We start from the raw sequence: 15,635 nt of genomic DNA, 5'->3' as shown, positions 1-15,635 counted from the left end.
GTACTGTACTTGAGTCCAAATGTTGAGGTACTTGTACTTTACATCTGTTACAGCTTTAGTTACTAGTTACTTTACACATTAAGATTTCTGTACACAAAACACATGTAGTTTATAAATCTGATCTTTGATTCTAAAGTAAACTAGCCAACAATATAACGGCTACAAGTCCAGCTGAGATGATGAGACCATTAAACACTAGTTGATTGACAGTACTGTTTGGTTTGTTTATCGAATATTCGTTTTTTATTTTTTTTATTTTGGTTTATGTATTTTCTGCATTTATCTCTCGTTCACACTCCAGTCCAGTTGGTGGCGGTAATGCACATTTAAGTTGGTTTGCCAACCGCCAATAAACTACAAAGAAGAAGAAGATACTGTCAGCACCTACACGATGACGCCGCGCCCACTTTGAGCATTTAGCAAGCTGGGCAGAGAAGCTAGCGACGATAACCTATATGTCAATGGCGATAATAAGTGCGGAAATGGAAAACAAAGTCACAAAGTGTCCCGTAGACGAGACGGTGATCCTTGAGAGGTTAAAAGTTTATTAATTCTGAATGCGTCTGGCCTGTCTATTTATATTGCACCAAATACGTCACTGCACTCCCTTGTGAAGTCGTTTGGATGAAAGGTTCTCAAAATAATCAGCATGCAAACAAACAGACAGACACATAGAGATTAGTTACATTTCCATTGTAATTGTTTTGGTGCTGTGGTGGCAGAGGATAATATCTGGTATTCTTTCCACTTACATCTCTGTTGATGTCAGTTTTATGATGTAGTTTTCTCATTTTACCTATGTGGTGTGGTGGTAATTGGTGTGTCCATGTGTGTGTGTCTAAATACATTTTTCTAGTAAAGCGCAATGATTAAGGGGGGGGGGGGCCTCACACAAAGAGCAGCCTAGGCGCCCCTGACCACCTTAATCCGCCCCTGACCATCACTATTAGTAACTACTACTATAAGGTAAACGCTACCTGCTAATGAGCTACCACAGGCAGTATGATATGCAGTAAACTGCAAGTGAGAAAGGTTAAATAGTACTGTAAACACACAAGCTACAGGGCTACAACCAACATATGAAAAGTCACAACACCATTGATAAACACCCACTAACACAGTAAAGGTAGGTGTACGTGTGTTAAATGGTCAACAGTTGTCAGTTAAGACCGTGATGAAGAAACTACAGTTACATGAAGTACCTTCATGCTACAGTATGCTTAAATATACTTGGGATACAATTATAATGTTACCAGGACAGGTTGGATAACTACTGGACTAACCTAAAACTGCAGTCTGGAAACACCATCATCAGCAGTTGAGTCTGATCGCCGCTTCATGTTGAATATACTTGTGTACAGTATATAGTAATATTTGATTAAATGTTATCAATGTCTTTTTAGAGCTTGTATACCTAACGAGTTATTAGTACAGGTATCATCTGAATATAATTATTCAGTTAGACGTTTCCTGTGTCCAGGTCATAATTTGATGGAAAAATTGACATTGAAATACAGTTTATATTATATACACACCCAAAAACTTAAAGACACAGACAAACCAGTTAATTTAAAGCATTTGTTTTTTGAATGATAATCTCTAATATAGTAAATAATCTATTCAACATCTCTCTTTGGCCTCTGTCTCCCTGCTCTCTTGTCTTTTGCTCTCCCTCTCCTCATCTCTCCCTTCTGGCTTTCCCATCCTCACTGACTGCCTCCATTTGTTCCTTTGTCCCTGTTAAAAGAAAGCAAACACAAGAAAAAGATTATGAATGCTATAACATAACGTTATACTTTTTACATGGGTTTTTACACTCATACATTTTAGCTTTCATTTAACGTTGCTGGTGAAGTTAACAAGGTGCAGCTGTACCTCCCATCCTGCAGCTATGTTAAACACACCAATTTCTAAATCTCTGCTAACGTTACGCATATACAGAAACGGTATATAAAAAGAGATGAAAATGCCACCGGACATTAAACCTTACAAACACAAATGGCATTAAAGACAGCAACCTAGCTAGCTAACAGCCTAATGTTAAATGATAGGTTCAGTTAGCTTAACGTTAGCTCAGGTGTATCTACCTAATTATAATAGCAATTTGCAGGCCACAGGAAAGCATTTTAGGGTGTTTCTGTGTCCACAACAGAAAGACCTAGCAGCCCTCTCTGTGCACCTTACATCTGGGATTTGATTCATAAGAATCCATTCAGTCAGAGTAGGAACAAACTGTCAACTTTAAAATGAATAAAAATAAATTGGAAATAACTTCTGTAATATATGAAGTACAATTTGTTTTTTTTGGTTTGGTTTTTTTTATTGTTAAATGACAGTGGGCACAGCTGGAGTCACATGTGCAAAACTCTAACTCCAGTCTGCACAGCAGCAGTTCATTCAATTCAGTTCAATTCAATTTTATTTATAGTATCAAATCATAACAGAGTTATCTCGAGACACTTTACAGATAGAGTAGGTCTAGACCACACTCTATAAATTCCAAAACAAGCATTAGCAGTGGCTATTGCGACAGTCGCAAGGAAAAACTCCCTTTTAGGAAGAAACCTCGGCAGACCCATACTCTTGGTGTCACGGACGACCAGGAGACAGACTGAGGTAGTGAAGCTGAGCTTTATTAACAAAGATCCAACAAAGAGCAGGAAGCAACAGGCAGGAATCCAGGAGCAGAGCAGGCAGGTTTGGAGTGGCAGCAGACAACAGGATACGAAGTACAGGTAATGTAAACTGGGATAGACTAGACTAGACTAAACGGGAGTGGGTCAGAGCGTCGTGAACAAACAAGACTTGACAAAGAGTGTGTGTGGTTGTGCTGCTTATGTAGGTGGTGGTTGATTAGCTGCAGGTGGTGAACTGAGGATCAAGTGTAATGCAGTGCAGGTGCGTGTAATCAGTGCTGGGGAGATTGTGAGCGGATGTGGGGAGTGAGGGCTGGGGAATGTGAATGGGAAACAACAAACGGAAAGTCCATGAAAACCAATAGAAAAGTCCATGTAAACCTGACACTTGGTAGGCGGTGTCTGACGGGGCCGGTTGGGGGTGTGATGAACAGTGGCGATAATAGTCACATTAGAGATAATGGAACAGTGGCTTCGAAGGTCATCATGGAAGTTCATGTCATAGCAGGGCACATCGTGTCATACGGAGTAGTGCAGTCTCCTATACCGGATCCTGACTACTCTGTGCGTATGAACATAACAGCAGGGCGTTGCGGGATGTAACGTGGCGCTGCAGAGCATGGGTGGACGCAGCAGGACGCAGCAAGATGCGGCCGGGAATTGCAGAGAAGAAGAAACATAAGGACTCCGGGGAGTAAACTCCCCAGAGCTAGGTTAGTAACAAGCATTTCGTAGAGATGAGAGAGCAGCTCAGTGTGTCATAGGAAGGAAGGAACTTCTCCGGCATTTTAGAATTATAACAGCATAACTAAGAGAGGCAGGTTAAAGGGAGGTGCCTGGTCGGGCTAGAACCCTCCCCAACTGGATCGGGCTGTACTGGCCTGCCTCCCTCTACTCTCGCTATATTATTAATTATATAATAAATAAAACTGATGACTATGAAGAGAAGCAGGTGGGCCGGGTTAGGTGGATGCTGCAACTCCTCACTCCTTACTAACTATAACTATAACTAACTATAACTATAAGCTTTATCAAAGAGGAGAGTTTTCAGTTTACTGTTAAATGTGGTGACGGTGTCTGCCCCTCGAACCCAAATTGGGAGCTGGTTCCACAGGAGAGGAGCCTGATAGCTGAAGGCTCTGGCCCCCAGTCTACTTTTAGAGACTCTAGGAACCACAAGTAGCTCTGCATTCTGGGAGCGTACTAGGACAATAAGGTACTACGAGCTCTTCTAGGTATGATGGTGCTTGACCATTTAGAGCTTTGTAAGTCAGGAGGAGGACTTTAAATTCGATCCTAGATTTCACAAGAAGACAATGCAGAGAAGCCAATAAAGTACAAATATGATCTCTTCTCTTAGTTCTCGTCAGAACACGTGCTGCAGCATTCTGGATCAGCTGGAGAGTCTTAAGGGACTTATTTGAGCAACCTGATAATAAGGAATTGCAGTAGTCTAGTCTAGAAGTAACGAATGCATGGACCAAAAAAAAGGGGGAAGCTGCGTTCAGCTTCTATGGTCCCTACATCTGGAACAAACTACCGCTAAACTGTAGGTCGGCACCTAATCTCAGCTCTTTTAAATCAAGGCTGAAGACCTTTCTTTTTAACACTGCCTTTTTTTAAATCATTTTTGTATTTCAACAAAAACTGTTTCCTCATCTGTTCCCAATTTTTATGATATTTTTAACTGTCTATATGTCTTCTGAAAAGCACTTTGAATCGCATTGCTGCTGAATTGTGCTTTACAAATAAAATTGCCTTGCCTTGCCTTGAACTGTTTTGAGACAGGATATTCCTAATTTTGGCAATGTTACAAAGATGGAAAAAGGCTGTTCTTGAGGTTTGTTTTAGATGGGCGTTGAAGGATATATCCTGATCAAAAATAACTCCTAAATTTCTGACAGTAGTGCTGGAGGCCAGGGGAATACCATCCAGAGTAGCTATATCTTTAGATAATGAATTCCGGAGGTACGTTGGTCCCATCACAATAACTTCAGTTTTGTTTGAGTTTAACATCAGGAAATTGTGGGTCATCCAGGATTTTATATCTTTAATACACGCTTGAAGTTTAGCTAACTGACCACTTTCGTCTGGCTTGATTGACAGACATAATTGGGTGTCGTCTGCATAACAGTGAAAGTTAATTGAGTGTTTCCTAATAATATTACCTAGAGGAAGCATATATAAGGAGAATAGAATTGGTCCAAACACTGAGCCTTGAGGAACGCCATGGCTAACTTTAGCGTGCTTGGAGAGTTTATCGATAATGTTAACTAATTGGGATCGCTCAGAGAAATAGGACTTAAACCAGCTTAGTGCGATTCCTTTAATGCCAACTAAGTGTTCCAGTCTCTGTAACAGGATGGTATTGTCAATAGTGTCAAATGCAGCACTAAGATCTAGTAAAACAAGAATGGAGACAAGTCCTTTGTCTGCAGCAGTTAGAAGGTCGTTAGTAATTTTCACCAGTGCCGTCTCTGTGCTATGATTCTTTCTAAATCCTGATTGAAAGTCATCAAATAAACTATTGCTATGTAGAAAATCACATAACTGATTAGCAACTACCTTCTCAAGGATCTTGGAGAGAAAGGGAAGGTTAGATATAGGTCTATAGTTTGCTAAGACCTCAGGATCGAGGGTGGGTTTTTTCAGAAGAGGTTTTATCACAGCAATTTTAAATGACTGCGGTACATAACCTGTTAATAAGGACATATTGATCATATGTAGTAATGAAGTGTTTACCACGGGTAACGCTTCTTTGAGTAGCCTCGTTGGGATGGGGTCTAAGAGACAGGTAGATGGCTTAGCTGAGGATATCTTTAACATTAATTGTTGAAGGTCTATAGGATAAAAGCAGTCTAAGTATATGTCGGGAATAGTCGTTCTTTCTAGCGGTCCTGCGTTTAAAGGTGAACCGTCAGAAGTTGAGGGCAAAAGGTGATAGATTTTATCTCTAATTGTTATAATTTTATCATTAAAGAAGCTCATGAAGTCATCACTACTCAGAGCTAGAGGAATAGATGGCTCAGTAGAGCTGTGACTATCTGTCAGCCTGGCTACAGTGCTGAAAAGAAACCTTGGGTTGTTCTTATTTTCTTCTATTAGTGATGAGTAATAGTCTAATCTGGCCTTTCTTAGGGCCTTCCTATAGGTCCATGTGGACCAAACTCTAGTTCATTTTTCATTGCTTGAACACAGTTTTCAAAACTCTACACACTTATCCCATGACTTCAACCACAACGTGCACAACACTGTAGATTTACAGCACTTTGTTCAAATGCTAACACACTGCTGTCAAAATTGTTAACCACACATTCAAAACAGAATAGATTTCCATCTGGTGCCTATCAAACACTGCTGATTGCAATTTTAGCTGAAAGCCTAAGCAGGTGTCTTGTTTTGGACTAGTTAGTGAACATATACGGTATTTATACAGAGAAAGCTCAGAAAGCCTTTTTGTATACAAACACCAAATAAGAATGAAACAATTATTACTAAATTTGAGAGAAACGGGTAAAAGAGCAAGGATACCAATTTTTTTTTCTTTATTTGTATAGCACATTTCAGCAACAGGGCAATTCAAAGTGCTTTACGTAAAACATGAAAGAGCAGTTAGAAAACGATTAAAAAAAACTAATAAAAACATTAAAAGACAAGAATAAAATTGACAGTGCAGCATAAGAAATTAAAGAACAGAGATAAAATACGCAAATAAAAGTTACAGTGCAGTATAAGAAATTAAACATTAAAGAGCAGTTATTGAGTGTCATACAGTGTCATCAATGCAACTTCAGTATAACAAATGAACAGTTATTTAAAGAAAGGCAACATCAAAAAGATAGGTCTTTAGCTTAGATTTAAAAGAACTGAGAGTTGTAGCGGACCTGCAGTTTTCTGGGAGTTTGTTCCAGATATGTGGAGCATAAAAACTGAACGCTGCTTCCCCCTGTTTAGTTCTGACTCTGGGGACAACAAGTAGACCTGTCCCAGACCACCTGAGAGGTCTGGGGGGGTCATAGTGTAGTAGCAGATCAGAAATGTATTTTGGCCCTAAACCGTTTAGTGATTTATAAACCAGCAAAAGTATTTTGAAATCAATTCTTTGAGGCACTGGAAGCCAGTGTAGAGACTTCAGTACTGGAGTGATGTGATCCACTTTCCTGGTTTTAGTGAGGACTCGAGCAGCAGCGTTCTGAATCAGCTGCAGCTGTCTGATTGATTTTTTTAGGCAGACCTGTAAAGACCCCGTTACAGTAGTCAAGTCTACTGAAGATAAAAGCATGGACAAGTTTTTCCAAATCCGGCTGAGACATCTCAGCGCCGCCGAGGAGGATTGTGATTGGTTTAAATAAATGCAAACCAGCAGACTTCACTGGTTGGACTGGTGTGAAGGAGGGATGGTGGGCTTCAGCGAGGAGTAGACCACTTCTGGTTCTGGTGGAAACTCTGAACACAAACAAACAATTTCAAACATATTTGACAGATTTATTTAATCCGATCTTTTCATTCTCTTTAGTGTTTGTGTTCAAACTCTAAATGTCAGACAAGTTGTTCTGCGGTTGGAATACAAGCATCATCAGGTATGTATTGGAACAAAAAGACATTGTAGTAAACAAATACGTCACAAAGATTAATCAGAAGAGCAGTACCTCTCGCCCTGTTTGGTCCGATCACTATTTGTCCGTACATGATGTCTGTAGTTCCTCTCACGGCAGCTCGATCACTCTCTGCAAAAGACGAAAAAAAGTTACTACGTTACTACGTGATGATAAGTGATGTAGCAGTCCTGTTAGTGTAATGCTACTGCAGTACGTAATGCAATAATAGTATTTAATAAAAAAGATTAATTATCAGGATACAGCAAGTCTAATTCAAACAAAAGTTATATTTTACATTTTGGCGGGAGATTAGCGTGGTATATTGGTCCCAAAACACAGGACTTTCCTGTCCTGGAAGTACTTATTTTAAAACCAAACCACAAACTAATCCTGATCAGTCTTTTGGTAAACTTAACCGTCACAACAGCCACATAACGGTGACCAGTCGCCGTTTCACAGCGTTTAAAAGAACGCCATATTTCCTCCGATATCATACGAATGCACACGTGTTGTGCATCAGTAACGCAATTTCCGTAAGATACATCAATCACATGAAATGTGGCAGGTAGATGATTTATTATTACTTATTGCTTCCTGCAGTAGCAACCTAATGTCACTTCCAAGCCTAGCCTGTCATTAATATTCACTGTCTTTTAGCTCTGTTCTTTTGAGGTAAATAGTAAAACAAAGTGATAAATAAATCAAAATCTATATGCAGATGATGTTACCGCTGATTCTGTCCAGTTGGCTATATGGAAATGATCACTCTCCTTTAAGGCCATAAAGGGTTGGGGGATATCTTTAAAACTGTGCACATGTTCTCTTCTGGAAAACATTCAAAAAGTTGACCTCAGTCGTTCATGAAAAGTGGCTATACAAACTTGAGCTGAGAGAGAAGTTCAAACCTTGCTGATTTTCTCTTCTCCACACAGCCTAACAACTACAGGGTGACACAGGAATCAATTGTCACTCCCATCCCATCCCGAGCCCACAAGAATACTCCCGTCACATCCCGATCACGGGACTGCCCCCGCCCCCCCAAAAAAAACCCTGTCCTGCAAAATCCCCAGAGAAAGACTCCCGAATCTCAGGCCATTCCCGTTTCGTTGTCTAAAGTTATCAGACTCTGTTGCAGATTCTGTCGCAGACACGTGCTTCACACCTCGAGCAGGCTCGCGTGCCACTCGGCGGAAAAGTTATCGGTTGCTGTCTGGAGGATAACTAGCCAGTTTATATCGTGTGTGCATTTGGTCAATCGCGCAAATCACTGAGGTTGCCTCAGAAATTTAGGCTAAACTATACATGCATTACCTGCAGGCCTATGTGATTTCATTACGTAATTCCTAATGGAGATCTTCTCACACTCAAAACACACATTTCTCGGTCCCGCTCCCGCCTGCTCCCATTGGTTTCTATGCTCTATTCCGTCCCTATCACGTTACTAACAGTGAGATTGTGTCCTCTACCGCGGGACTCCCGCAGGAATCCTGAGAAATTGTCCTAACAACTAGCGTGTAAATTTCGGGTAAGGACATCTAATTTAGTGTGTTAGCATGCTAACATTTACATTGATACGTTTATTTAGAAACTGCATTCCTACTGGTGTCTGAGACATATTCAGAGTAACCCAGTACAGTCCATAACAACAGAAAACATTAAAAGCAAATCAAAAAGGTAACATAAAACCCAAAACCAAACAAGAGGACAATGTTATCATTAACACATTTAACTGAAAGATTATAGTCCTGCAGACAAAATGTTTTGATCCCTTTTAGTTTAGTCCCAAACCTGGTCCCATATCGACTCATCATAAATCAAGCTTTAGTGCAACTACTAGTTCTACATTTGTAGTATTAATATCCATAGACAGTGTTGGGAAGGATACTTTCAAAACGTATTTCGTTACAGAATACAGAATACATGCCCACAAATGTAATTTGTAACATATTCCGTTACGTTACTCAATCTGAGTAACGTATTCTGAATACTTGGATTACTTCAGGATTACTTCCACATTGAATTGTGTTTTATAAGTGTAGGAATGCGACCATCACATCCAGCTTACTAAACAGGCCTATAATGGTGTGTTCTTTTCATTCCAACTAGCTGAATGTGTACCTGAACAAGCAGATTATTGTATTGGTAGTCCCGAACTGCATACTACAAAAATCTAACCGCGGTCTGAGCTACGAGCTAATTTTAGCTAACGTTAGCTAGCATGTCAAACGGGGCTAGTCAGTCTTTAAACGGCTCTGGAGCTAGTAAATCAGCACGTAGGAGAATGTAAAGTCGCACGTCAACGTTAAAATAGCAAGGTGACCAGTAAAACTACAGCAGACGACTACCCTTGGCTAATTAAAATAATAACTTACTTTAAGATGCTTCTTCAGGTTGGAGGTGGAGTAATTTGGACGCCGAAAGGAGGTTGGTTGCTGGCAAGCAGAGGCTGCACTGCACATTTCATTCTCCCTGTTCGTTCTTTAATGTGAAAAGCTGTTTGAATTTCCAAGATAGAAACTTATTCCTGCCGTGTTATTCTGTTGTGCCGGTTCCGACTCCATTGTGACTGATCACGGAGCTATTTTTTTTTGATTTCATATCGGGGCTTCTGGAAAATGCGATAGTTGTCTTAATTTATTCAGAGTGAATAAACTCGTGAAACAGCGAAGTATTGTCATGTAATCCATTGATTTCAACAATGTAACTGTATTCTAAATACCAGCTATTTAAATTGTAACTGTAACGGAGTACAGTTACTCATAATTTGTATTCTGAATACGTAACGCCGTTACATGTATTCCGTTACTACGCAACACTGTCCATAGAGCAGCTAAAAATGTCTTATATCTGTGAAAATCATAGATGTTTTTTAAATAATCAACTATACCTTTTAAAGAAATATCACAAATTTACATTTATATATTTTTTCGCATTATTCAAACAATTTGACAAGTTATCTTGTAAGAATCCGTCCTACGGTGAAACATGTATGAGGCCAACTTTAACTGATTGTTTTCATCAGACAACAGGAAGCTGAGCAGCAGCAGAGAAACACTTTGACCACAGAGATACATTTTCACACAGGAAAACACCTCCTGATCAGGCCCAACGTCACAAACTAAAGACCACTTTGTTCAGTTAACATGCTGTTTTAGTTGTAGGTCAAATGAGGAAAAAGTCAGAATATCATTTAATTCAAACACAACGCTTCAAATTATAAAATCTTAATCAAGGTTTTGACCCTCACACAAATAAACACGCTCTTATTTTAAAATATTGGAGCATCACTGTACAGCATGGCTGTTAGTTGCACGTAACTGAGAAACTTAAATAAGCAAATAATATTAAACAGATTTAGAAAAGGTTCACCTGTTGTTGTTGTTGTTGTTGTTGAGTGTTTCCTGCGGACACATCGTCTCACCAGTAGGACCAGAACAACCAGCAGCACCAGACCACAGAGGACTGGGACAGACAGCAAGGACGCTAGGAGAGCAGGAGACGAGGACAGAGGAGACGAGGAAGAGGGGCCAGGGCTGAAGGGGGATAGAGGAGGTGGAGGGGTGGTGGGTTTACCTGAAGGAAAGATCAAATAAATAGAAAACAAAACTTTAAAACACTTTTTTCGGTCAATTTGCATGTCTTTGTGATTGTTTTTTGTCTCTTTGTTGTCATTTAAAGACTCTATGAAGTAATTTTTTATCTCTTTTTGTAGTCGTTTTGGGTCTTTTTGTAGCCGTTAGACATGTCCTTGTTTTTTGCGTCTGTGTGTTTTGAGTCTCCTAGTATTAGTTTTAGGTCTCTTTGTGGTCATTTTAAGACTCTATGTAGCCGTTTTCTATCTCTTTTTTGTGTCTGTAGGTAGCAGTTTTGTGTGTCTTTGTGGCTAATTTGCAAGGGGGTTTTCTCTCTTTGTAGGCGTTTTGTGTATCTGTTGACTGTTGCATCACTTTGTCTCTTTATTTTGCTATTTTTGCATCTGTTGCATAGTTCCTTTTTTGTCTTTTAGTGGTTTTTGTTTTGAGACTCCTAGCAGTCGTTTTGGGTCTCAGTGCTCTATGTTGTTGTTGTTTCTTTTGTGTCATCACTGTCTTTATAGTCATTTGGTGTCTGTTTGTGGTCATTTTCAGACTGTTTTTAGCAATTTTGTATCTCTTTTTTGCATCTTTTTATAGCCATTTTGGTCTTTGTAATTGTTTTTTCGGTCGTTGTTTTCTGTACCTTTGGTCTTTTGCATCTTTTTGTTGAATAGATTTTTATTAAATCTTTTATGGGTCTCTTATACTTTAGTTTTTTGGGTCTTTGTTTTGCATCTCTAAATAGTCATTTGGTTTCTCTTTGTGGTCCTTTTGTCTTTTTTTACCTGGGTTAGGGTTAAGTCTGTAGTCTGTCTTTCTTTTGTCTATTTTGCACGTCTTTGTAGTTGTTTTTTCTCTTTTTGTAGTAATTTTGTGTGTCTGTTCTTGTTCCATCACTTTTTCTCTTTGTTGCGTCTCTTCATTGTCATTTTGGGTCTTTTGTAGCAGTATGGCATGCCTTCGTTCTGCGTCTCTTGTTGTCATGTATCTACTGTTCAGCCATTGTTTAGTCTTGATGCCAATATCTGACACGATAATGACCTTTAACCTCCTCACCTGTGACAGAGACCCAGCTGGGTGGAGACTCTCCAACACTGCTGATGTTGCACTTGTAGAAGCCTTCATCAGACCTGGAAACATGGTGGATGGTCATGTGACCTGCAGGCTCAGTCCTGATGAAGGAGCCATCTTTATAGAAACCAGCTGGGAGGTTGGAGGACCTCTTTGTTTTACAGGTCAGAGTGAGGTCTTCTCCCTCCATCACAGGGAGGACAGGACTCTGCAGGATCACTGGTCCACCTCAACACAGAGACAAACTACAGCATGTCATCCATTCACACACAGCTTCATCAATACTGACTCCACAGTCTGATCTTACCAGTGACAGTGATGTTGATGCTGTTACTGGTTGCTCCCTCTCTGGACTCGCACCAGTACACTCCACTGTCCGAAGGTATAATGGCGCTGATGTTACAGGACGAATCGGCAGTTCCCTGTCCCCAGTCCTTACACTCAGCTCTGGTTTCTCTGGTTGTGTTCCTCCTCAGAGTCCATCCAGCAGAGCTGTCGTCCTCCTCACAGCTCAGAGAGACAGACTGTCCCTCAAACATCTGAGAGCTGCTGGGACTCACAGTCAGAGAGGCTGGAGGGAGCAAATATTTCATTATGTTTTGAGCAAAACATTCAATGTTGAAATGTTGGTGGAAACGTGTTGTGTCAGGTACAGAGGAGAAGATGGAAAAACAACCCAGGACTCCAGGGTTGGTAATGTTGAAAAGCTCTCCTTGGGGCTCCACTCAAAACACAGAACTTCAGAGCAGGGCAGAGAAAGGACCCCAATTTCACTCATCAAAACTACTTTACATGTCTCATTCAGAGGTGCAGTAACAACCGAAAGATGGCATCTCATGGCATCACTTTTAATGCCTTTCAGCTCCCTCAGCTGTCGCCATCGCTGAAAAGCTGCCCATGTTTACTCTAGTTTGTCCTCTCGCTGTGTCTGCAGCCCTTTTTAGTTGTCAGTCTGAGATGTTAGAATTTCACTTTCAGTAGTGTATAAGAGAGTGTGTCATTTTTCAGTAGTGTGTGAGATAATTGTGATTAATATCAATTAATTAATATCATTGGTTCTTAAAAAGCGGCACCTTTGGGTTTGATTGGTTGGTGTTTTTAGACACGATTACAGCAGCTACAGATGACCGATCTGTTTTAGAACCCAGGTGTTATTTATTGCTGATGGGGTGTTAAGACCATTTCAGACAATACACACACACACACACATATATATATATATACACATACATACTGGAAAATGTTACCAACCCTGCCTTTAATCTGAACTCTTAGTTTACTGACCTTGGTTTGTTGTGCAGCTCAGCAGTGATGTCAGAACTGAAGAGAAATGAGACTCAAATCACAAAAAAAAAAAAACTCACAATGAAAAGCTGTTACATTTGATCTGAAGACGGAGACTTTTGGCTCTCTGATGAAATGAAATTGTATCTGTTCGTGTTAATAAACATTCCAATAACTGATATCTGCGTTTGAACAGTGACTATGAGCCAGAGCGTTGACCACAGACTCTCTGCTGAGCTTTAAGCCTCCTGTTGTCCTCGGGTCCAATTTGACCTGTTTTCAAAGTTTCTATATCGTAAATTTGGGTTTCTTTTAACCAAATTGCTCCTCTTCACACAGGAAATTAAGGATCAGATCTCTATTTTCATAGAATTTTAGGTGTTGTATTTAATTTTATAGCATTATCCTGACTAAAGTTTGACATATCTGTGATTATCCATTACCTTCATTCCTCTGATCTTAACCATTAGTCCAAATCATTCAGCATTTCTGCTCTTTTCTTACACAAAAATGTGAAAATGTCATATACAGTGAATTAGGTTTATTGACCATGAATTCCAAAAAATAAGTGTAAAACTAGTGCAAATAAATAGGTCTAGTGCCAAAAAGTGCCAACATTTTTTAAAATAAGCAACAAAAATGTAAAAACAGCGTCTAAAAGAATTTTGACCCAGGAGGACAACACAAGGGTTAACCCATTTAGGCCTAAAACGCCTGCTAAAAAAGGTCTTTTTATGCCTAAGTACTTTTCTGTAAACCCCCTCCCAAAACCTAAGGGTTTGCAGAAATATTTGTAAAAAGCCTACTAAAATCTTTATTTCTTTACTTCTTTGGCCATAATCTTCAACTGCATTTAAAAAAACTACTCCCCTCAAAAATGATGCGTGTTCAGGTCTTAAAGGTAAACACACACAGATGTGTGATCAGGTTTGAATGGCAGGATGTGTTTCGTGGCTGGAGGTGAGAATGTCGTTTAACACGGTTTAGGTTTGTCGATTTAATCTGACATTTTAGAGCAGGGGTGTCAAACTCATTTTCACTAAGGGCCACAGGAAAGAGAGAATGATACCAAGGGGCAGACATGGAGAGTTCATTGATGTGCTTTCGTTACTGCATGTCACTTTTTTTTTTACATTTTGGTAGCTTTTTTCAATTTTCGATGTTTTTGTTCCGACTTTTTGTAAATTTGTTGCTTTTTCCGACATTTTTGTACACTTTTTGTCGCATTTTTGTTGACATGAAGCCCTACAAAAGTCATCAAAAGAGCTCCTTAGCCATCGTAGAATTTTGCAAATCAAGCAAAACAATGATTACATGTTTTTTTAACAACAACCACTTTCACAGCCTGAATATGAAAACTCTCTCTGCTTCTTCTGGGGAATTTCTGAGTCTCAGAGTCGGCAAATCTGCCAAATTCTGCTTTGAATGTCAGGTAATTGCAGTTTAAAAAGACACTTTCCTGTGCTTTTGGTTTGGCGCACAACTAGGAGGGTCAAAATGTATTGTGAACCCAAACTGACATACGGGCCGGATCTAAATCTGCAACGGACCGGATTTGGCCCGCGGGCCTCGAGTTTGACACGTGTGTTTTAGAGAGTTTAACGCACAGCTTTGTTACATTTAAACCTCCTGTTATAGATTCATTTATATAGAAGAAACACCACTGGCATAACATCTTTAACGTTACTTGTGAACTCAACTTTTCAGAGTCAAAGTTTGAGCGTAGAGTTGATCATATCTGTGAGCAAATGTATTTTACGCTCCTTAGATTCCTCTAAACGCTGCCTGGTTTCCTCTCATATTAATAACATGCTTTGAATATAATAATTTGAGATTGAAACGACAGGTTTTGTACTCACAGAGCAGCAGCAGCAGAGGAGGCGTCCGTCCCATCGTACCACAGACTGACTTGTTTCCTTCCGTCACAGCAGCAGTTAAACTTCCCTCCTTCCTCTGAGGTGAGATCACCGACTCTCTGCGGTTTCTCTCTCAGCAGACAGGAACCAAAAAATACGTTTTTTTGTTCATTATGAACCACAAAGGGCTTTATTCAACACACAGAGACACAATGCAAATAAACCAGGGGAGGTGAAGGCATCACGGGAGAATATATCTTATAACCAGTGGTTTAGTAGCCTAATGTATTGCAGTGGGTATACTGTAGAAAAGTACTTGGTGAAAAAACTACTCAAGTACTGAGCAACTGTTGAGTAACGTCCGATTTATTATTTTAACACAAGCATTCAATCAGACGGACAAAAATACAAAATAATCATCTTTAGGCAAATTATAGTTCATCCAATCAATAAAATAAATTAAAATTAATGAATTACAAAATAGCTTAAATTAAAATAATCCTGGTAAATTCAAGTACGTAAATATGTAATAAGTATCTTGTATCTTATATGTGTGTGGTGTGTCTGTGTGTGTGTGAGAGAGAGCCTGTCTCTGTGTGTGTGTGTGTGTGTGTG

At 39.7% G+C, this 15,635-nt stretch overlaps 2 protein-coding genes across 2 annotated transcripts in view; one reads left to right on the top strand and one right to left on the bottom strand.

Moving 5' to 3' along the window:
• Positions 1 to 15,635, top strand: part of LOC120572814 (low affinity immunoglobulin gamma Fc region receptor II-like) — a 208,107-nt gene that overhangs the window by 38,729 nt on the left and 153,743 nt on the right. The window lies entirely within an intron of this gene.
• Positions 6,852 to 15,385, bottom strand: LOC120572871. Its single transcript, XM_039822378.1, has 6 exons — positions 15,024 to 15,385; positions 13,165 to 13,200; positions 12,188 to 12,451; positions 10,604 to 10,807; positions 7,286 to 7,363; positions 6,852 to 7,082 (listed from the first exon to the last, which is right to left on the bottom strand). Exons 1-6 carry the CDS (start codon positions 15,055 to 15,057, stop codon positions 7,006 to 7,008), a joined length of 693 nt encoding a protein of 230 aa, XP_039678312.1. The 5' UTR covers positions 15,058 to 15,385; the 3' UTR covers positions 6,852 to 7,005.

The sequence above is a fragment of the Perca fluviatilis genome, chromosome 14 (genome assembly GCF_010015445.1).
Source record: "Perca fluviatilis chromosome 14, GENO_Pfluv_1.0, whole genome shotgun sequence".
NCBI classification, from domain to species: Eukaryota; Metazoa; Chordata; class Actinopteri; order Perciformes; family Percidae; genus Perca; species Perca fluviatilis.
This window is presented reverse-complemented; position numbering and strand designations above follow the sequence as displayed.

Coding starts and splice junctions, on each gene's coding strand:
- LOC120572871 (XM_039822378.1), bottom strand. CDS start 15,057: ATGGGACGGACGCCTCCTCTGCTGCTGCTGCTCT. Junction 10,808..12,187: donor CATCAACATCACTGTCACTG/GTAAGATCAGAC, acceptor TCTTTCCTTCAG/GTAAACCCACCACCCCTCCA. Junction 7,083..7,285: donor CGGACCAAACAGGGCGAGAG/GTACTGCTCTTC, acceptor GTTTGTGTTCAG/AGTTTCCACCAGAACCAGAA.